Here is a 24,191-nt window from a genome sequence, read left to right on the forward strand (position 1 = left end):
GGTAAACTTTTTAACATTTCGTATTAAAAACAGCTTTCCGCGGATATTAAAGTAAAAATACAGTTTTTAAGGCCTGGGCTAACAAAACTTGTTTTAGTCTATGATCTTTATAACTATTCGTGAAATTTGTCTACAATACGATGTTATACATGATTTTTCATTATGGCTGAGAACCGGTTCTAATCCATCGGACATTGATTGGTTTCGAAGCAGTTCTGGACAAACAATACTTTGTGTTTAAAGACTGCAAATGTCGTAGATGAAAGATAGCAAAATAGTTTTCATTACATTAAAATGTTTTATTTTTAACCTTAGAATGTTAAACCAATTCCTATATTTTTTTTGGAAACAATCTTCTTTTTAAACTAAAACACATTTTACTAGGTATTTTTTATTCTTATCGATTAATCCTACTTTTTAAATTTTTTTTATGCAATTTATTTTTAGAATTCTTGTTTCTTTTAATTTGAAATTTACATTTGATTTATTAGAAGTAATTTTTAAATTTGTAAAAAGGTTTGATTTGTTGGAATGATCTTATCACTGACAGAGAATATTGCCTCTAACTTATCCGCTTGCAAAATTGATTATTTTTGAAACTAAGAGCATATTTTTGGCGTAGTTTTTTATCAATTTGCTTTATCTGTCTAGTAAACTATAGATATAATATTAATAAATCTCTAGTCTTTTAAACAGCCCATTAACGATGGACTAATTGCATTTTTTTTCAGTGACGCTATATTTTTGTCTTTTAGTATAAATGAAGTTAAGTCCAGTTTAAGTTTTTCTTTTTAATGCCTAAAATACTAGCATATAGGGTATCTAAAATACTAGCATCTAGGGTATCTAAAATACTAGCATCTAGGGTATCTAAAATACTAGCATCTAGGGTATCTAAAATACTAGCATCTAGGGTATCTAAAATCAAACGGGCAAAGGGGGGTTAGAAAAAAAGCTTAAAACTACCCCAAGACTTAAATCTGAAAATAAAATAGCCTGAAACCTTCACAGTACATATGTACAGAGAACCAAATCGGTTCAGTAGTTACTAAGATCTTAAGCTAAAGACAAAAATCTTACTACTTATTTAATTGGATGTTCTGTATAAATTATTTGGTGCTTGCTTACATGTGAAGACCGGAGCACCGAAAACCCCCCCCCCCCCGCTTAGTTTTGACAAAAATCAAAAATAAGGGGGGGGTAGTTTTTTAATCCCCCGCTTAGTTTTGACAAAAATCAAAAATTAGGGGGGGGGGTAGTTTTTAACCCCCCCCTTAATTTTGAAGAAAATCAAAAATAAGGGGGGGGGGGGGTAGTTTTTTCACTGTACAACACGCCAGAAAGTTGAGTGAGGTAAATCAAGTAAATTCAGTATACCAGAGGGGAAACCTTATTACAGGGATATTCATGTTTTGGGGCATAATTTCCTTATTTATTGACTTTGGCCAGTAAAAGGTTTTAATTTTGCGCAAAATAAGGAAATTATGCCCCAAAACATGAATATCCCTGTAATAAGGTTTGCCCTCTGGTATACTGGATTTTCTTGATTTACCTCACTCAACTTTCTGGCGTGTGTACAGTGAAAAAACTACCCCCCCCTTATTTTTGATTTTCTTCAAAGTTAAGGGGGGGGTTAAGTCTTTGCCTTGCTGAGCTTTTTTCCTCCTTGCCGTTTTCCAGACATTAAAAAACTACCCCCCCCCCTTATTTTTGATTTTTGTCAAAACTAAGCGGGGGGGGGGGGGGGGGGGGTTTCGGTGCTCCAGTCTACCACATGTAAGCAAGTACCAATTATTTTCTTGTGTTTATTAAACGTACTATTAAAATAACAAATCTACAAACAAAGAAATGTCTGTTAATTAATTGCATTAAGAATCAAAAATACAAATTGACGAAATGTAAAATAATTAATACAAGTTGAACAAGCTAGTTAAAAAGGTTAGAAAAACGCAATCAGGATTTAAAAATTAACCCTGGATGGATAGTTACTAAAGGTTAATGCCACTGGTGGGAGGAGCCCCTCCCCTAGACTAGATTTTTTGACATTTTTGCATTTGCATCTGCAAATTGCATTTTAAGACGCATTTAAAGGAGAAAAAGTCTTTATTTTAACTTTTGAATTTTGTAGGGGAAAGGGAGATGCATGATTTAAGACTTAGCGATTTTAACTCAGGAGGACAATAGCATAAAACCATCCTGAGACATTTATGAAGTGTGCCTGAAAAGATCAATTTGTAAGACTGGTCATTTAGGAAATAATATAGATAAAAAAAACCTTACAAGTACATGATATTTTTCTGCTTTTGTCGGGACGGGGGGGAGGGGTAATTTTTTAAGGATAAGAGATTGTCGCCCCAAAATAGCTTATTTCCTGCCAGGATTATTGGAAAGATTTATTCAAAAGAAGAGCAAAATTGTCCATAACTTCTTTTTCTAGAGAATAATTTTAATAATCATGAGAAGAAAAACGATTATAAATTGCATAATTTTATGTCGTCTGCTAGTTATTGAATTAAAATTACAATTAGGGCTTTCTTGGTATTATAACTTCAGTAAAGAAAGAAGTTTCTAAATGAATGCTCTACTTATATAAAGCAAACAAATGCTAGCTTCGTAGAAAGTATAACAAGAAGAAACCTCTACATATAAACCCCTTTTTTGATCAATTTAAGAGACAATGTGCGTAGTAGCATATTCATTAGAGAATTAAAGAGTAGCTACAGTATTAAAAAAGTCAAATTCGGTTTTAACAAGAACATACATCTACGCTATATTTATGAATAAATATAACATTGTATATAGACTGACATACCTTGATAATAGAGTAGCTGCGCTACTAAAAAAGTTAAGGATGCTAGTTCATTCTAACTGCCAAAACATTAAACAACAACGTGAGAAACAAGAGAAATATTTTTATAGATAACCACACAAGGACGTCCAATGGGGGGAGGGGGGTTAAAAGGGTGATTACCGAAATTTTAAATTTAGAATTTTTAGCTCTTCCTCCCCCCCCCCCCCAAATGAATTAGCTTGGACGTCCTTGTAACCACATCATGGATCTGATAAAGTCAAATGATATTATATTTTCTTGTTAGGTTAGATCAGGCCGTTTTTTTAGGGGGGGGGGGGGAATTAGCTTTCCGCCCGCCATGTTATTTTTTCCACAGGTTAAAATATTTTAAACAAAATTTCGGCGTGCCATTTTAACCACATGAAAGTTAAATATACCCCCCCCCCCTTATCAAGATTTATACCCCCCTAAAACTTTTTTCCTGGATTTCAACGATTTTTATTTTTTAAACTAAACTTCAAATTAAATCTATTTACGCAAGATTATTTTGCTCTAAGAAGTAATTTCTACTGGTGAGAAAGATTTAATGTTTATCAAATGTGCATTGGCCAAGTTAATAAAGGACAGTCCAAAACTTCAATTCTTATAAATAATTTATCCTATGTTAAGTAAGGCCCATTTTTTCTGCCACTGAACTAATTGCGTTCTTTTTATTAATATTCATTTTATGGGTATAGTCCCTTTCGTAACATCGCACCTTATGGGGCGATTCTTCGTATTTTTCACAGTAGCTTTTCTCCTATTTCTAGCCCCTGCGGGGGGTTCTATCACTGCGGGGGCAATTACCTAACCCAGTGGGGCAATCACCTAACCCAACATAACCTCTCCTAACCTAAAATAACCTATAAAAAGCCATTTTAAAAATACGACGAATCGCCCCTTATGGGGCGATGTTACGAAAGGGACTATTCCCCATTTTATTTAAGTGTATGAGTGTATCTTTGTGTCTAGGTAGGAAGGGCAATAAATAATTACACAATTAATATTCATTTATGTGAGTGTATGAGTATCTCTTTAGGTCTAAGTAGGATACTAAATTATTATACAATTAATATTCATTTATGTGAGTGTATGAGTGTCTCTTTAGGTCTAAGTAGGACACTAAATTATTATACAGTCAATAATCATTTCTTTAAGTGTATGAGTAAGTGTCTCTTTAGGTCTATGCAGGACACTAATTATTACATAATCAATATTCATTGCAATATTTTTTTAAGATATAAGAAAACAAAGTATAAGATTTATGCATTATTGTAGAAATCACATGCACTAAAATTTTTTTATCTGTTTGACTAGATCAGCTTCACTTATATTTCTTTAAATTTCTTTTCATTCTCCGGCCAAAAATTTTTTTTGATAGAAAAATTTAAAATAATCTCAGATCTTCTTAACTTCCACTGCTGCGCTACTTATGGACATAGTTTTCTCTGTTTATATTTAATTAGTTAACTTATTAATTTTTTTATTTATTGACATTTCGTTTTATTTCAGTTTTGGACTTGGGATCTTCAGTACTCCAGGTGAGAATAGTTATTTATTTTATGATTTTTATTTTAATATTCGTGGAAAATTATTTGTAATCAGATGCTATACATGATAGCTGAGAAACGTTTCTAATCCAGTGGACATTTATAGGTTTCAAAGCCATACTGGAAAATTGTTTAAGCATACTCTGTGGCTGACCAGATAGTTAATCCATACTTGATATTCTATTTCTTTAATGTTAAAAGTCTCTCGTTTCATCTGAATGTTCATTACTTCGACTGATTTGTTGAGCTCCGCATTCATGGATGTTGTCATCCTCGTTAAAATACCCACAAAACAAACTTTGTTTGTCATAAAATGGTTATGAATCAACTTTTTCAGTTTCCATTTTTTTTATTTACAATGAAAAAGAAACAACTTTTTATATTCAGAAACATTTAAAAAAAAAGAAATTTAGAAATAAGACAAATAAAGTATAAAGACCTTTTTATGTAATTTTTTGTTGTTTGTGCGCGTAATACTGGGAAATATCCCACGACGACGTACCGCAACAACTAAAAACGCGCGAAAAATCCCTTTAATCGTTATTGGGACTCCCCGCTAAACATGCAGTGTTGTTATTTTATCAACATAAGATTGAGAATACCCTTATAATGGGCAAAATCATATAAAATTTAGTAGGCTAAAGGAAATTGAAGACTGAAATATTAGGCTAACCTAAGAAAATTTAAAGGCTTTAGTCGATTATAGATGCATTCCAATGACTTTTAACGATAATTTTTATCAAATTTTGATGACAAAGTATTTTTCATAGGTATTTCTCAATTATATTTACGTACTTATAAATTAAAGGGGGAAGAGGGGATTATATTTGATCCACTGGTCAAAAAAGTGGATTCTACATAGAAAATCTAAAACAGAGAAATAAGGGGAAAAATTAATTCCTTTTTGGTTTTATAAAGAAAAGTTTTTTCCCTTTTTTACATTTTTAGGCTTTTGTTCCTTTCATTTTCTGTTTATAGTTTTCCTAGGCTAAGTCAAACATTTCTGCAGCGCAGCTTCTATGTAAACAAGCGTGTGTCCGAATGTTCGTCTGTCCAACAGTCACTAAACGTCAAAAAAGAAATTTATCACACAACAAACTGAAGGAGGCATAAGTTGAATAAAACAAATATGCCTTACTCTTTGTCAGAAAAAAAGAAATTTAATCTATTACTTTGATAGCTTGTTATTGCTGCACTTCTTAATCTTTGGCAGCTTGTTTTGCTATTTTCAACAATTTTTTTCTATTAAAGAATACATTTTTCATGTGATAATTATTCAAAATAAAAAAAAATATTTTAAATGTTTAAAAGAGCAGCATTTTGCTAACCTTTAGGCTAAGGCTTAAAGATCATTAATTTTATTGAATAACCGCGCCTTTGATTATAATTTTTAAATTTTTTAATGTTTGGCAATTTGAGTCAATTTTTAAGGAACAGTTTCATGAAGGAAATACATAGTTTAACTATTCATAACTTCTTATATTATGCCCTTACATTGACCAAGGCTATAAGGATAGTTAACGAAAGTTAACGTTTAAGGGATCTTAAGGGATAAGACAAAAAAAGGATGGAGTTAACTCCCTAATTATGATAAAAAACGTACCCCTTTTTTTACTAAGATTGTTGGTTTAAAAATTTGAACACTACTATTTTGAACCAACAAAATAAGATTCTTAAGAGTATCTATAGTTTTTAAGCCAACGAATGTGTACCAGTATATTTTAAATTCCAATGTCACATCCCTCCATGAGTTTTGAGTAATTGTTTGTGAAATCAAGAATTAATATTATTTTGGAAAAGGATAATGAATATATGTATTTCGGAATTATTGTAATGATTACAAAGCTATATCATATACTTTTTTGGATTTCATCAATATCGTTTTCTTATTTGTTAGCTTAACAATTTTGGGGACTTTCGTGAATTTTGATTGTTTTTTTTTCATTGAGTGTTTAAACGTTCCAACAACTAACTCTAATCACTAGAAGGGGTAATTTTTTGTATCACAATTGGAGATGTGCATCGATTTATCGGCCTTTGTCGCATCCCTGGGATTTCATAATAAAACGTCATGAATTTCAGGTCCTGTATCAGTGGAGCGAGATTTTAGTAATTTTGTTGACCTACCCAGCCAGCGGCTACAGTCCTCCAGAGGGTTGCCTGCCCGTTTGACCGCCAGTGCCAACCATGTAGACCCTAACTGTGCCCTAAGTAAGTTAATTAATACAATAGAGATAAAGCATATGCAGAAAAAATGGAGGTTTTCTGTATGGATTATATAATATTGAACAATAGAAAAGATAAAACATATATAGGCTGTACAGGGAAGCATCGTTTGAGTCTACTATTACGATTTATGATTTATAATTTGAATATTCTAAAATTAAGATTGACAGTAAGGGTTACTAACCTCTTTGCAGTCTTACCCAACCTAACTTTGAAAAAAAAGCTTTAATTAGGTTGTCATGTATATTTTTATTTTTTTTATTTTGTATGACAAATTGATTGGTTTTAGTTTAGATCCATGTGTTTATCTAAACGGTATCATCTTTTTATATGTATGTATAAATCTAAAAGAGTATGTTGAAGTGTGTTTCTATATTATATACAAAAATAATTATTAGCTTAAGATGTTTTAAAGATTTTAATGTAATTTAAGTTCGTATCTTCTTTTAAATTAAGGAATGTCTGTTTTTTCTCTTGCAAATGTTCAGTTCTAACAATACATACCATAGACTACTCTATGGCTGTTAAAAAAGTCTTTGGTTTTAAATCAATACCCGCGGGGTTTATTCAGATATTGATTGGTAAATTGTAATCTACTTCACGATTTTTTTACACAGGGTGAGTTGAAATAAAGGTGGTTGGTTTTAACACAGGGTGTTTTCTACCAATAAAAATCTATTTTCTTATCTTAAAACAGGCCTAAAGGGGACAAGTAGTTTGTATTACAATGCCAAGGATGGCATTAACTTAAAGCGAGGATATTCTTTCCTTTGTATGGACAAAAACATCAAAATTATACAAGGCTTTGCATTTAAAACACCCTGTAGTGTATATTTTTTATTAGAGATATATAGACAAGAGACTTGATTACAAATGATTGACTCAAACTTTTTCAACTTTTATCTTATTGGTTCACTTAAAGATTAAAAGAAACCAAGTACCTTTGATATTATTATACAGATTGAAATAATTGAAGGTTATATAAAAGCAAATATCAAATGATTTATCAGTTTCTGTGATCTTATGCAAATATGATTAAAAAATCACAGTTTCTATATAGCTAGTGTTGTTGTACGTATTAATGTTTCTTGAAACATCTTAAAAAATATGAAAAGCTGAAAATGAAATTACATAAATGACAATTTCTTTGAAATTGAATTTGATGTTTTATAAATCATCTTTTGAGCTTGCTTATGCTGCATTATTTATGAATTTTAGTTTTAGTTTTTGCACTTATAATATAAAAAATCAAAAGTGCACTTGAAATAATTAAATAAATTTACAAAGATTGTTTTTGGGCGTTTTATGCCTTGTATATGCTAAAACTTATAGATTAAAAATGGTTATTTAATTTTTTTTCGATGTATGCAAACCCGCCTTTAAAAGAAAAAATTATCTAAAACGTTTTGAAATAAGGTGACGTTATATAATAAGGGTCGGTCCTTCCGTACATACCGGATGGGCATGTCAGAATTATAATATCAATTTAAAACTTTAATTCCTTTCACAAGTTAGATTTAGAAGTTGTAGCAAAAAGTATCATGTATTTAAACAATTTTGCAACAAAATTATACATATAAAATTTAGTTTAGACTTATATTCTGCTTATTAAGTATAACACTCTAAAAGTATTTATGTGTTTTGTCCTACCGTCTGATTTTAGAGCTTCCCTTTCAAAGATATTGTCATCCTTGTAATTTTAAATGAAAAAAAAAATTATTTTTGCGTGGTTTAAAAAAATATTTTGTTAATTTAAAGTGCAGCAAGTCATAAAACAAGAAATTTGGCGGCTTTTATTATCATCCTACTTTTTAATTTTGTGGGATAAGGGTAGAGGCATGTATAGGGTTTATAAGGAGATTAAGCTTGCATTTGTAAAACAAATTATGAAATTTTGTGGAGCTCAATATTTCAAATCCTTAACCTTTCCTAAGCAAGAACAACAATCATTAAACTAAACAAAACTCATGCTTATCATAATTTCTCGAATATAATCAAATCTCTAAATTCTAAATAGAAAATGATTACTAAGCGCAAACGGCTTTTTTTTCATAATGAAATGAGTTGTGTCCATTGAGATCTAATTAACTGCTGGACACACCTTTCCAAAGTTTTTATAGTAGCTTAGAATTAGTCCAGGGCAGGTATTAGGCTAATCTTTCTGTGGAGAAGAGAATTTCTGCGATAAAAAAAATGAGGAGGGGAGTGCAAACCCCACAAGCAATTCCTGTGCACTTGCATGATTCCCGAATTAGTTTACATTGAAAAACTACAAATGAAAATATCTGATTATTTAAATTGAATGTTTTTTTTTGGCATGACCCTGATTTTTAACGGTAACTAATTGGAATACGTGAATCAAATAATTTTTAGAGGACCTACAATTTATTTTAAAAAAAATTTATTGGAGTGCACAGGCTTTAGTCTGGAGGTGTAAACCTTAAATAGGCGTTAAAAAGGAGAAGTACTTCCTAGATACATCTGTAAGGGAGTGTTGTTGATACCCCTCTTCTATTAAATAATAGAATAAACTTCAAAGATTACAAACTTTTGAAAGTGAATCTTTTTGACCATAATACAATGTGGAAAATTAGGTGCATTTTTAAGTCATGCCGTTTTATATATCTTACAGGGCAGGAAAACATAAACACAAATCATTACATTATATATAGGGTGCAAACTTGTTGACCTTCTAAAAATTTTACTTATTGTTTATTTTGTGATTTGATAAGTCTTTCATTCATTCATTTATAAGTTTTATTCGTTAAGCAAACAATATTTTTTTGTAAATTTGTAGAACTTCTCTGTAATATCTCAATATTTGTATTTTTAGAAACAAATTGCGGGGCTCATCTTGTAAACTGAGTATGTCATACAAAACAACAAATTTTCATTGACCATCTTACCAAGCTATATTAGCTTAGTCATTTATATTCTTTATAGTAGTAATTTAAGCCAAAAATTTCTTCAGTTATAATGATATATTGATTATGGCTGTTTGAAAACTAGCTGCGATGCTATTCGGGCTTTGGTTAAGATTTTACAGCCGTTTGTGTAATCTTATTGGACAATATACATACATACAGCTACCAAATAGTTTTTAAATATAGCATTTTTATGAAAACGCAAAATTTGTATCTAACTATTGTATACACAAAGTAAAACAGTTTATATTTGAAGTATTATTTTCAAAATTTCTTGACATTTTAACTACAATTTAATGCAGTTTAATAGTTTTATGTTCTGATAATATGAGAATAATATTTTGTGAAAATATTTGAATTCTATAAAGGACAAAGAAAACTGATCATTTCTAACATATTTCTTTATTCTTATATTTTTTTAAAACTTTCAAAAAGGGGTGTAAAACATAAATCTAATATTTTTTCTTAAAACAATTTATGTAGGTTGTGGAAGATCAATTAGCCAGATCTTAGGTACAGACAAACAGACAGAAACAGGGCTCGGCTGCTGCGCCTCAGCCACGCTTAAGCCTTAAGTTTAAACCCGCTTGTGAGGAATAAAAAAATTTAAAAATTGTCTGATAAGAACAGCTTTAGACATTCAACTGAATTTTAAAGTTATAAAATGACGATTTCACTAAGTCTTTTTATTATAAAGAAATAGCTTTCAATCCTAATCCTAAGCAGAGGCGTGCAGAAGGGGCCCTAGGGGCCCACACCCTTCACCCTAAAATTAGGAGAGTGTCAAGTTAAAAAAAAATCACACAACCAATATAATTATGGAAGGTGTAAAAGTAAAATATTTTACCCACTAATCAAATTTCTTTTCTCAAAATAAAAAATAAATTGTGCAAGCCACCAGTTATCTTTATTTCAGAATACTTACCCTTGCCCCTGGAGAAATTAGTGTTATTGAGGCACACGACCTAAAATGCATTAGAAATATTTTACTTTAGAGGATTAAAAGAAAAAAAACTGAAAGGGAGAGTGAAAGAAAGAAAAATAGTGAAAGATGGAAAAAAGAGAAAGAGAGAGAAAGAAAGAAAGACTCAAAGAAGCTGATAAAATTTTCTTTGTCGACTGTTTTTTGAAATATATACAATTGTAATTTACAGCAGTTTTTATCTAGGGCTCGGCAACCGCGAAAAAGCCTCAAATTTAAACCTGTTTGAATGATAGAAACAGTTTTTTTAAGAGAGGGATTACCAATTTTGAATCGGGTTTGGACTTTCAGCTGATTTGAAAAATTGTAATTGGTTGATTTCCCTGAGGCTTACAGGCGGCTGACGCGCGGCTGTCGAGCCCTGATTTTATCTATGTAAACAAAGAAAATAGTATATTTAATATCCTAAATATGTATTACATAAAGGAACACTGAGAATTTTATAAATACTGTGCACAAATTTTGGCAAATCATGTACGAAAATTAAGTCAACTTCTGTGCACTTTAATAATTTTTATATTTTACAAATTATGTTTCGTTCTTATAGATGTTGGCATACTTGTTAAAATTTTGGCGTAGGAGATTTAATACTGTCCTTATTAGGTTAATATGCAATTATAACACTATGAACTCTTTTTAATATGTGTTTAAATATCATCTTTTAGTGTTTCGTTTTAAGATTTTATCCTACTAAATAAGAAAGTATTAGGGAAGCTTTACAGAGGTCACGGGATGGTTTTAGATTATTTAATTTTTGAAATGTATTTACTATTTAGTACTTTTTGTCCCCTTTTTACATCTTTGTATGCCAAGGCCCTAGATGCTAGGGCACAGCCGCTAGTTTTAACATAATAGAATAATAGAACAATTATTTCTTAAATGATTATCACAATGTTTTGAATGTGCTCTTCAGGGAAGCTTCTTATCTGTCTTTAACCGATTTTAGGCTATTTTTATATAGATATATGTAGTATAAATATGCTTACTTTAAACGAATTTATTGAAAAAGAACCTAAAGCTAAGGGCGAAGCAATGGCTAAGAAATAAATTTAACTGTCCTACAATAAACTATTATCGAGAATTTGCTCATAGAAAATCAGTGTTGATTATTCTGAAAGCATGATTCTTTGAAATCAAATTAACAAGGATGAAAACATCAAAACCGAACATAATTCTATACACAAGAATAAATCTATGGTTATGAAATAAATTTAACTGTCCCTCAATAAACAATTATCAAGAATTGGCTCAAAGAAAATCAATGTTGCTTATTTTAGAAGCAGGATTCTCTGAAATCAAAATAACAAGGATTAATATATCCAAAAATAACATAGCTGTAATCAAAAATATTTGTAAAGATATACATAAGTTTCTTTTTATTTTCCATGAATTGTTTTTTTTTACCTATCCAGGGATCTTAAGCTAAAGACAATGGACGTTAAATTAATGTACATCCCTAATCAAAATAAATTAAAATTATCCCTTCTTTAAGCTAACATATTTTTTTTGAAACGTGTGAACAATTCTAATTTGAACAATATTTATAAGTATAGATGTATAATCAATACAACTATCTGTCGCAATGACCCTTTTCGTCTGCTAGTAGATTCCTTTTGTTGTTTTGTAGGGAATACTATTTATTTACTTCCGACGATATTGGCTGATTTCAAAGACCCAATACAAAATCAGGACAGGATCTCTACTCTCAGGGGAGAGTTACATATAGCTAATGTACCATCTATTCTTTTACTTTAGAATTTGAACCAAATAATCAAGATGTAATTCTTAGCCAACAAATCACAGAACTTATTTGTAAAACTTTTGGTACAAGTGTAATTGTAAAGTGTCCATTTGCAAAAGTTATAGAAAAGCTACTCTCCTAAAAAGTATAAGTGCATATTTTTGGATGATGCATATTTACTTCTAGCGGTTTACATTAGATATTTTAAAATAGAGTATTAACATTTCAATAATAGATTATCTCTCTGACAATGTTCCTAAAACAAATTGTAACTGCAGCGTTTAAAATGTGTATTCCATCCTGTTAATAATAAAGTAGTAAGGTCTTTCACTGTTCGTTAAGATCTCGCTATCAACTACCGATTGAATTCTATTTTTCAAGGAAAATTTGAATATTTCCCGAGATATTTTTTTTATACTAATTTTGTTTTTAAACTTAAGTTTTTGGGTGGGTTTAGGCTATTTTTTTATCATACTTTGATTACAGATACTTTAGATGCTAAGGGTACAACCGATGTATAATAAAGTATCAGCCAATAGGAAACACAATAAATATATGTCCCTATTTACTTATAACATTATGTCATATTAAAGATAAATAATTGAGGTCAAAATAGTTTTTCCTTAGTTAACTTTGGACCAAGAGTTTAGTTTAAAAATCTATTTGTTCCAATTATTATGCACTTATATGAAATATGTATTTTTGGTTTCAAGAAGCGATAACATGTTTTTAACACGCACATAGTGTTCTGCAAAACTAAGCCTCCCCCAATCTGTTACTAATTCAGTTATTCTGTTTTCCATATTATTTGTTATTGTTATCTTCTTTGACCAATAAAAATGGTTAATAGGTGTAATTTAAATCAGTTTGTTTAGAAATACCTGTAAAAGCATTCTGTCGATATCCATTTATCCAATGATAATATAAAACAGACAGACATATATTTATTTATTTACCAATCTTTTTATATTCTATGTTTAGTTATACCTGGATATGAATACTGTATAACCTATTCTATGTTTAGTTATACCTGGATATGAATACTATATGACCTATTATATGCATAGTTATACCTGGATATGGATACTGTATAAACTATTCTATATTTAGTTATAATATATTCTATGTATAGTTATACCTGGATATGGATACTATATAACCTATTCTATGTCTAGTTATACCTGGATATGAATACTGTATAACCTATTCTATGTTTAGTTATACCTGGATATGAATACTGTATAACCTATTCTATGTTTAGTTATACCTGGATATGAATACTATATAACCTATTCTATGTATAGTTATATCTGGATATGGATACTATATGACCTATTCTATGTTTAGTTATACCTTAATATGAATAATGTATAACGTCCTATTCTGTTTAGTTATACCTGGAAATGAATACTGTATAACCTATTCTGTTTAGTTATACCTGGATATGAATACTGTATAACCTATTCTGTTGTGGATTCAGCTTTCTACTCTGCTCTAGAAAAATTAAGGGTAAGAATTCTGTCCTTTATAGAGCGTCCACTCTAAAACGAGAGTCTATACAAATAAACGTCCGTTTGTCCTTACCACATTAAATCAATTTAAGACAAAAAAAAGGCCTTTAACAGCAATTTACAAGGCATTTTGGTAAAAAGTGCTCTCATTTATATTATTTAAAAAAATTGCTATTATTCACTATTCAGTCAAAATGAAGTAAGTTAATTTAATTTGCTCCTATTACCTAATCGCTAATACAAGACAAATTAATCTACGTTACCTTCTTTGTTTTGGATTTAAGTATCCATACATAAAAATAACAGGACGTTTTCCCGTCTGTATTGAAGGATCTTGTTATCCGCTGAACCGATATGATTTCAGTGCAATTTTAACAGTGGTAATAAATAGGTGGAAGGGGGGAGAGGGGAGCAACACTTTCACAAAATAAACTTGCCACTATAAAAAAAAATCCCCCCCTCCAAAAAAAAATCTACTTTTCTTTGAAAACTTTCTCAAGAGCCCCAAGTAGAGGCTTATCCGCTAGTAAACTGTATAGCAAAACTAAAAAAATTAAGAAAAATAAAAAGTTAATAAACTGTATAATTTCTTTTTTTAGTTGCCTCTGAACATTGACATAAGAGATACATTTGACAGAGATGAAGTGAACAATCTAGCGGAGATCATCCAGGAGACAACTAGAATTATAGCACAGGTTAGTAACACTCTAGCGGAGATCATACAGGAGACAACTAGAATTATAGCACAGGTTAGTAACAATCTAGCGGAGATCATCCAGGAGACAACTAGAATTATAGCACAGGTTAGTAACACTCTAGCGGAGATCATACAGGAGACAACTAGAATTATAGCACAGGTTAGTAACACTCTAGCGGAGATCATCCAGGAGACAACTAGAATTATAGCACAGGTTAGTAACACTCTAGCGGAGATCATACAGGAGACAACTAGAATTATAGCACAGGTTAGTAACAATCTAGCGGAGATCATCCAGGAGACAACTAGAATTATAGCACAGGTTAGTAACACTCTAGCGGAGATCATACAGGAGACAACTAGAATAATAGCACAGGTTAGTAACAATCTAGCGGAGATCATACAGGAGACAACTAGAATAATAGCACAGGTTAGTAACAATCTAGAGGAGATCATACAGGAGACAACTAGAATAATAGCACAGGTTAGTAACAATCTAGCGGAGATCATCCAGGAGACAACTAGAATTATAGCACAGGTTAGTAACAATCTAGCGGAGATCATCCAGGAGACAACTAGAATAATAGCACAGGTTAGTAATAAGGATAGGTAGATAGGAGGGACATCCAAGGTGGGGGGGGGGGGGGGGGACATAATTTTGGGTTCCGTAGTTGCCATCAAAATTTAGTTTTACCCCTCCCCCCGCCCCCTCTTTCAAATTTTTATTCTATAGTTGATGTTATCAATAAAAGTTTTTTTTTAATTTTAATTAATTTTAGACATTTAAACTCAAATGCAGGTTTCTATACCACGTCCCCCTATCCCTAAAATAGGTTTAGACATCCTTGACGGTCAAAGATTTTTTTTTCAATAGCTCTTAATCAAATTAATAAAATAATATTAGTCATTACAGTTAATTTAAAATTTTTAATACAAATCACCAAGTTTAAGTGATCTAATTATTTAATTCAATTCTGATGTGTTTTTGATTAGGTGTAAAATTTTGATTTTTCATGGTTTGAAATATTTTGTTGCAAACAAACAAAAATTACCATACAAAGTTGTATAGTTTGTTTTGTTTGTTTGTCAGTCAAGATCTTGCTAACCACCAAACTAATTAATTTAGGGAAAATTTACATAATAACGGTATGGATTACGGCTGATTAATGGTTTCATGCTATTTCAATGTCATTTTCCCCTAGATACTAGAGGCAAAAACACTTGTAGTAAATATAAAGTACCAACCCAATTGCCAAGATAACAACAGAAAAAGACAGTGCATTGTGAACCAATAAAACAGATATTTAAATTGAAATTCATGTTCATTAATATTTCTACAATTATTTAAGACTTACGGATTGAGTCAGGATGTCGTCTTTGATTCTCTGTCCTTGATAGATACTTCCAGAACAATGATTTCAAGATACTGTCCACTCAGTCTCCAACCTAAGTAAGTAGTATCTATCTATCTAGCTATCTGGCTATCTATCTACCTAGCTAGCTGGCTTTCTATCTACCTAGCTACCTGGCTATCTATCTACCTGGCTATCTCAGATTCTCTGTCGTTGATAGATACCTCTACAACAATAATTTCAAGATACTGTCCACTCAGTCTTCAACCTAAGTAAGTAGTATCTATCTATCTAAATATCTGGCTATATATCTATCTAGATATCTGGCTATATATCTATCTAGCTAGTTGGCTATCTATCTAGCTATCTGGCTATCTATCTGTCTTTGATCTCTGTCCTTGATAGATACCTCTAGAACAATGATTTCAAGATACTGTCCACTCAGTCTCCAACCTAAGTAAGTAGTATCGGGTATAGTCCCTAACCCAATATAACCTAACCTAACCTAAAATAACCTACAAAAAGCCATTTTAAATATACGACGAATCGCCCCTTATGGGGCGATGTTACGTAAGGGACTATTCCCGTAGTATCTATCTATCTAGCTATCTGGCAATATATCTATCTAGCTAGTTGGCTATCTATCTAGTTAGCTGTCTATCTATCTAGCTAGCTGGCTATTTATCTAGCTAGCTGGCTATCCATCTACCTATCTGTATAACAATCTTTCTATTAAGCTATTTTTTAATCTATCTATCCACCAAGTTACACATTCATACATCTATAGATCTTATTTAATCTATAAATACCCATGTAATAACTGCTATGTCGAGATAGCGACGTTAATAGTAAGAGTATGTGGAATGTTCTTACCTGTAAACATGCGTCACTTCTTGCTACCCTAAATCAAACTTCAAGCGAATGGCCCTGCAATTAAAGAGATGGTTCTAGGTTGTCTCTAGTGTTACCAATATGACCTATGTTGACTAATCATTTAATATAGGCAATGTCAGTTGTCCCGTTACCGTGAGATTGACGGAACCTGCAACAACCTGGAGAATCCTCAGTGGGGCTCTGCAATGATGGCCTTCAGCAGGTAGTGTCTTCCAATCACTATAAACTAAGTAGTTGGAGGTGTGTTGATTTATTAAGATCTCAATAAAAGGTCTATTATAGGTCCAAGTATGGGTATGGGTATATTATTTTCTATTTTTAACTCTACCATATAAAGTACTAAGCTTTTCTTGTCTGAAGCAAAAGATTTCGAAAACGGTTTTACGACTGAGTTGTTCTTTTCAACGAAGCTACATAAATATTTTATGGTGGTTTTAAGCTATTCTCTTTTCCCAAACCTGTTACTTATTATTAATTAATTAATTGATCATTTTATTATTTGGATGTTAAAAAGAACAGTTGTAATTAGATAACACATGAAAAAACTCAATAATAGTGCTCGATAAAAGACAGGAAAAAATAAGTATAGCTATAAAGAATATTTTGTTAACACAAAAGTCAGAGTTTTGGCTTCTATAAAAGAAATCTTTTTTAAAAACTAATTCTAAAAATTTTGTAACTAAAGCTATTAAAATTTTGTCCTCTATTGTAGGCTTTGCTAATATTTTTGATTTTCTACATTATGTCACGCACTATACCCCTAGCTTCTAGGAAACCTAACTAAACCCTTCTAATGACTTGATCGGTTGAGTAGTTATCGAAATCTTAAGCTTCAGACAAAAAACTTACTACTTTATATAAAAGAATAACCTTCCTTATTCTAATTTGTTGTGTTTTTGAAAAAAACACCCAGAGTATATTGTATATTTGACATTATATAATAGTATGAAGCTGAAAACGTGAGGTTAAAAGTATATTCTTAACCATATACGGCAAGATATTGGAGCTTAATATGTTTTGCTGAGCGCGTGGTTCACAAGGACAGGGAAATTACAGCTATAATTCGAGTTATGGGCTTATCCATTTTCCCACTGCTATTAGGTCGCAATGATAGTAAAAGAAGAGTGAATACCTTGGCCTAAAACATGCGCTACTCATTATAATGTTATGAAAATGGATGTCCACCAGGAGTCTTAAGACAATGGACTTTTTATTAATACATTTCCCATTTATGATAAACAATGCAACACAGACTCTGGATTAAAATTATTGGTTGGAAAGTTTGGACACTTCTAGTTTGGTACCAACCAATCGAAATTCAATAATAGTACCCCAAGTTTATGAGCTAAATAATTAGATAACGTGGTTATATAACTTTAGGTACCAGTGTAATTTACATGCTTCTTGCAAAAATAAACATTTTGTATTTTTAATGGTTATTTTTAAAAGGCAGAAAATTTCAGGGAGAATTTTGTTTTTCAGAAGTTTTATCACTTTGCCTAGATTATGTGAGTATTTGTGTGTGTGTGTATGTATGTGTGTGTTTTAATAGTGTTATTTCATGTGTGGTATTTATATAGCTCATCAAGGATACACACACATTAAGGTTTTAAATAAATAGGTATTGTTGGTTCTTTTTTGGTAATGTTTTTTAATTCCTTTTGAGCTAAGAAAGTCTCCAAACTTTACATTTTTGAAGGTAGTAAATGAGTATAGCAATTTTTATCAACATTACATTAAATAAAAGTGGCCATGTCTGACATATTATCATCATGACGTTATTTAAATGACCTTATCACTAGAGTCTTATTTTGATAAAATATCAAAACAAACTTTTAACAGTGTTAGTAAAACTTTGAACGTACTCTTTAGTAAGTCTTTAAATTAACAGGCCCATAAAAATGGATACATTACAATTAATGATTTAGAATTAGACGCCTTTTTTTCACATCTTTTAGTAATTAATCCTGGATTATCAATGCTCTTAAAAACTACGTGATTTAAGTTTTAGTGTTTGAAATAAATTGAATAATAAAAATATCTAAGCACTAGGTAGCTAGTGTATATCATACTAAATGTCAAATGTTAGTACACAAGAATGATTTTAGCCAATAGTAGCAAAGCTTTTGAATCAATGATAAAATTAGCGCACATACTAAGAGAAAGCAAGACACAGATTGAATAATTAGATATAAGTGTTCTTACATGTGTATTGCCTAAAACTAATAAGTTTACAATTTTAATGCAGCTTCGAACAAAATTACCCTTCCCAATCCCCCAAAATAGAAATTTTTTTGCGGCATTTGCCCAAGGTTTTCAAAAATAGCCAAATAAGAAAAGTTACATTAGTTCTAGTTCCCAAAGCTCAAAACAGCTTCAAAATATATCATATCCATTGTCCCTTCGCTATATCCTTCATGATTTATTGACAATACCTAGAAAAATAATGTTTGCTATTTGTAGGTTCCTGCCTCAGTCTTATGGAGATGGAATTGGTAGTCCCAGATTATCTATTACAGGAACAAAATTCATTTAATTCGAATTATTTTAAAACATCAGGCGATGGGATTCGATACGCTCCTCCCTACAAAAAAAATGTGGGGGTAATGAAACCCACCACCACCTTTTTTGGTGAATCAAACTGAGGTTTAATATTTTCTTTATTCTTAATTCATAAGTGATGATGCTCTTTATCAGGCTGCTGGTATGTCTGCCTGTGATTTTATTTTATTTCAATTAAACTAAAATAAAAAGTAAAATTTAGGTAAAGATCTATAATATAGCTTAAAACATATTTAATATTTATTTTTTCATTGCTTTCATTGCTTTTTATTGGCCCCTTTATTTCTAAACTTACGGTAAAAGGATTGTAAAACAGATAGCAATATTGAAATTTGAAATTTTTCCTTTTAAAAGTTGAATGCCTCAAATTCTCAGAATTCACTCGCTACTCAATTTTTAATACATTTTTTTTCTCTCAAAAGATTGAGGTTGGATTTCTTGGGTAGTTTTTTTATGGCATTTACTTTAACCTTTGCTTAAATTTTTATTTTGCGAGTTTGAAGTTTTGAAATTGTTGATTTTTGGCGTATATAATAAAATTAGTTATAAATATCGGGATTTCTTCGGCAGCTTAAAAAAGGACTATAAGGGCATTTCATGCGGGGGGGGGGAGGGGGGGGGGAAGTCGACCCCACTACATTTTGATCTTAAGATTTAAATGAAAAAGAAAGAATGTTTTTTTTTATTTAGGGGGGAGGGACATTTTTATTTGTAGGGTGTCGATACCCTCCCCCAACATAGTTAAAAACCTTCATAAGACCTATATTTACGAAGCTTCACTGTAAAAGAGAACCATATCGGTTCAGTGGTTAATAATATCCTTCGCTACAAGCAAAAAAGCTTACTACTTTATATAATAGAATAAAGCTATAAACCTAAGTTTATATATTATTTTAGGTTTTATATTTAAAAGTATCTAACTAAACTGCCTTTCAACCGAAATATGTGTGATAATTACCCATAAACAAAGCAATTAAAAGATTTTATGGCCTACTCCATATGACATTTGTTTTGGTTTAAGAACGAATATTATCAATAATTAGTGTCTAAATATAACGGATAGCTATTTTTATTGATTTAATGTTCAACTTATTTTCATTGCAAGAATAGTTATTTCTCCCATCGTATTATAAACAGCTTTCCGCGGTTATAGAATGTACAAATATAATATTAAAACCAGTTTTTTGAGCCCCGAGGTGCCGAAGTCACGGGCTAAAAAAACTGGTTTTAATCTTATGATTGTACTTTTTATATTTGTAGAAAGCTGGATATAATACGATGCTAGACATAGTTTTTTCGTATGGATGAGAACAGGTTCTTATCCACCGGATTTGAATGAATACGAGAAATTTTCACTTTTTTTATTAGCGAACCAACTCTATCGCTCTCTATATCTTTTTGTCCAACCAATATGGGAGCAATATGATACTGTTCTGGTAATATGGTTTACTCGGCATCTGTATAAGGTAGATGTCTCGAATTTTTTGAGATTCGATTTCCATTGATAATATTTATGCAGCTTCTTCATATTTTGTTCGTATTGTGATGATTTTTGTGTTCAGTAATTTAAGTATTTTTTTATTTTTTTGTCTGTTAAGGTCTTTTTAGCCACTGACCCAATTCAGTTTCTAAATTTAGGAAAGCTTCACTTAAGTCCAAGGATGAATTTAGACTATTTCATTGTACATTTGATATTAGGAGAAATCTTTAATAAGAATAATCAAGTCGGTCTTCCAGTTGGCAAGAACTAGTATAATATATGAACTTTGTGATACATTTTAAACTAGAATTAAAAAATAATAATCTTCAATTAATGGTGAAGAAATGAAATAAAAAAATATTACCAGGATATTATTGTCACGGTGACATTTTAAAATCAATTTTATGGTACAACTCAAAAGTTATCTTGTTCTTTTTTAATACCAAAAAAGAGACAATGCATCTAAAAAAATATACATAAAAATATTCTGCAAGATTTTAATCATAATTTCCAATTATTTCTCCATTTTTTAAATTTGTGTGTATGTTTTTTTCAGATAAATATTAATATCTATCAAACTAATTATATCTAAAGACAAAATTGGTTTGTTTAGATAAAATGGTCATAAAAGCTCAGACAATATCTACGAAACATTCTCTAAAAAAGTGCCGCCTTTATGCACTAAAAGTATAGCTAACATAATTTATTATCGACATAACGTAAATATTATGACTTTTTACTTATGTTGTTGGAAAAACTACAGAGTTCCGAAAATTTTACACGAAAACTTATTTATGTCCATGATTTAGTTGTCCTTTATTCTTTATCCTACTTTCCCGGCTAAAAAGGTCATTTCAAGATGAAAAGGGCAGCAACCAAAACTGGAGTGCGCAAAATTTAAATTTCATTTTATCTTTTGTCCTTAATGATTTTCAACATTTTTGCCAGCCATAAAAATAATCCAATTCATGAAATGGAAAATAATCTAATCTTGACAGCCGCCCATGTTAATGTTGTTTAGGACACAGAAAATTTTGCTGCAGTTCCGTTTTCAGTGTCGGCTATAATTTGCAAAATTGCTATTTTTAGCTGCGAGAAACCGCAGTTTGGTGGCCGAGATTATCAGTAAATAGTGCAGCTACGGATTGTGCACCTACTCGCTAATTCAGATTCTTCCGCGGATTTTCCCCACAAAAAGACTGCTAATATTAATTCGGACAAACGATAAAAAACAAGGATGACAACATCCATAAAAGCGAAGCACTGAAACGGTAGGACAAACGGACATTAACACTTGTATAGTGTCATAACTGAATAATCATAATATAAATGTATAAGAGTCAAAGCAAAATTGTAAGTAAATTTGTTGAAAAACTGCTTGATTCAAGATAATGTTTATGGACATACTTACATTTTTAGGACTTGATTATAGAGTTGCTTCGCTTATAAAATTATACTTTGTTGTCCCAGGAATTAATATTCCAAAAATCAGATCAATCGGATGATTAGATCACATAAAAATTTGTTGTTAAAAAAGTAAAAAAATCAACATGTTTAAAATGGACGTACGGACATTTTGGTGATGATTACAGAGTTGCTACGCTTTCTAAATCGTACCTAACTACTAAAGGAATCACCATGCAAAATTTGAAATCGATAGGACAATTCTAACATGCCAAAATCAACGAAAAAAGCTATCCGTTACGGACGTACGGACGGACCGACCCTAATTATAGAAAAGCTTCGCTTTTAAAAACTAAAACTGTAATTAGTTTTTACAGGCAAACAAACAGACCAAAATGTTACAGTAGATAAATAAAACATAATATAATTTTGAAAATCTTATTTTTAGTCATTTGACACATTAGTATAGTTTTATTCTTGTTTTATCCTTAAAGTTTCAACAGTTTAACTTGTTTTGTTGTTTGAAATATGGTTAAATTGTTTAAATTGCAAGCGAATATCAGCAACCCCCTTCCTTACTTTTTATTTTTAATCAGAAGAGGTAAGATGTATTTGCCTATCTGTCTACCAAAAGAAATTATTATCTAATTGACTCATATTCGAAAACATTTCTCTATAGTCTTTGTCCCCTAATTCAGGAAATCTTTATGTATATATCTGTATGCTTTTCATCTATTTTAGAGGGTTTCGTTAACACTCTTGAAATAAATAGCCCCTAATAAATTATTGGGTTTCTTTATACTTTACATACTTGGGCCTGGGGATGATGACATCCATAATCAATAATACGATTGTTGAAAACTTTTTAAGGCAGTAAAAATTATTACTTGAAAACATATTTTGAAAGGTTGGTTATTGGTTGTCCACAAGTTGGTTATGGGATTTTGCTGAACCAATTTTATGCAGATTTGTGCAACTGCAATAAGGTTTCTATTCCTGCAGTAAAATCACAGTAAAAATCTGTGAAAACTATGCATTTACAAAATTGTGATCCAACTAAATTTAAACGTCTATAGAAACCAGAGCCCATATTTCTGCGCTCATATTTCAGCCATTTTTATAATCCGTGAAACACGCTTTCAAGGAACAGTAAGTTAGCAAAAACTTATAATAATAGTATAAAAGATACTTTTACAGACAGACGGAATTCCCTGTTTATAATTTTGCAAAAAAAATTTAATATTTACAAAATTGATAAAAGAGCATTTTTGAGTGAAGACTAATCAGGAACTTTCTTTAATTGAAATGTGTCATAGGTCAAGCCATTTAATAGATCTTAACGGGCAAGTAGACAAACATCGTAACTTTGCTATCATAGGATAAAACTTACTATATGTTTTGTAAAAAAAAACCGCAAAAATCAAAAGATTTCAAGTTCTAAATATATAAATATTTATATTGCTTTATCCTTGTTAGCTACGGTGGCATGCTGCGATGTTGATTTCTTATCGTTTCTAATTTTTCGGGTGTTTGGCCAAAATCCTTTTTAAATATACAGTACTATTACCACCCCTTCCCTCATTTAAAAATAGTCTGTAGTTTTCACCATGTCGACACATCTATATTTACTTTGTATGACGTAAGTGGTCATTGTTGACAAACTATCGAAATACCATGTTTTATAATATTCTTAGTGTCGAATATATGGTATTACTAAATGAAGACGACTGACTTATAATTGATATTTTAATGGCATTTTTACATTAGTTTAATGGTAGTTAAAGTTTGATTCATTACCAATATCTTCGAAATGTATGTTTTTTGCTGGTTATGCTACTTTTGGATAAAATAATCCTTGTTTTAGTAAAATCTACGATATTGCATTTGAAGAAAATACAAGCATTAATTAGGCATAAAAATGGATTATAAAAGTTGCAAGAATGAAAACATTACACCTATCTTTAAAAACAATTAATCTAAAGTTTGCTGTGTCGACAATACGTCAGATATTGCAACTGTAACAAAAATATTGCCTGTG

General features: G+C 30.8%; 1 protein-coding gene across 1 annotated transcript in view; it reads left to right on the forward strand.

Annotated features, from left to right (window-relative positions):
• LOC145322319 (immunomodulatory peroxidase-like) overlaps window positions 1-24,191 on the forward strand; it is a 45,182-nt gene that overhangs the window by 1,398 nt on the left and 19,593 nt on the right. Inside the window, exons 2-8 of the mRNA XM_080164275.1 lie at window positions 4,343-4,371; window positions 6,463-6,591; window positions 13,686-13,762; window positions 14,364-14,459; window positions 15,811-15,911; window positions 16,817-16,909; window positions 19,171-19,224. Coding sequence (XP_080020401.1) covers window positions 4,343-4,371; window positions 6,463-6,591; window positions 13,686-13,762; window positions 14,364-14,459; window positions 15,811-15,911; window positions 16,817-16,909; window positions 19,171-19,224 — 579 coding nt within the window. The remainder of the gene's footprint in view (window positions 1-4,342; window positions 4,372-6,462; window positions 6,592-13,685; window positions 13,763-14,363; window positions 14,460-15,810; window positions 15,912-16,816; window positions 16,910-19,170; window positions 19,225-24,191) is intronic.

This window comes from Acartia tonsa, chromosome 6 (genome assembly GCF_053477335.1).
Source record: "Acartia tonsa isolate MP-2025a chromosome 6, ASM5347733v1, whole genome shotgun sequence".
Classification (NCBI taxonomy): Eukaryota; Metazoa; Arthropoda; class Copepoda; order Calanoida; family Acartiidae; genus Acartia; species Acartia tonsa.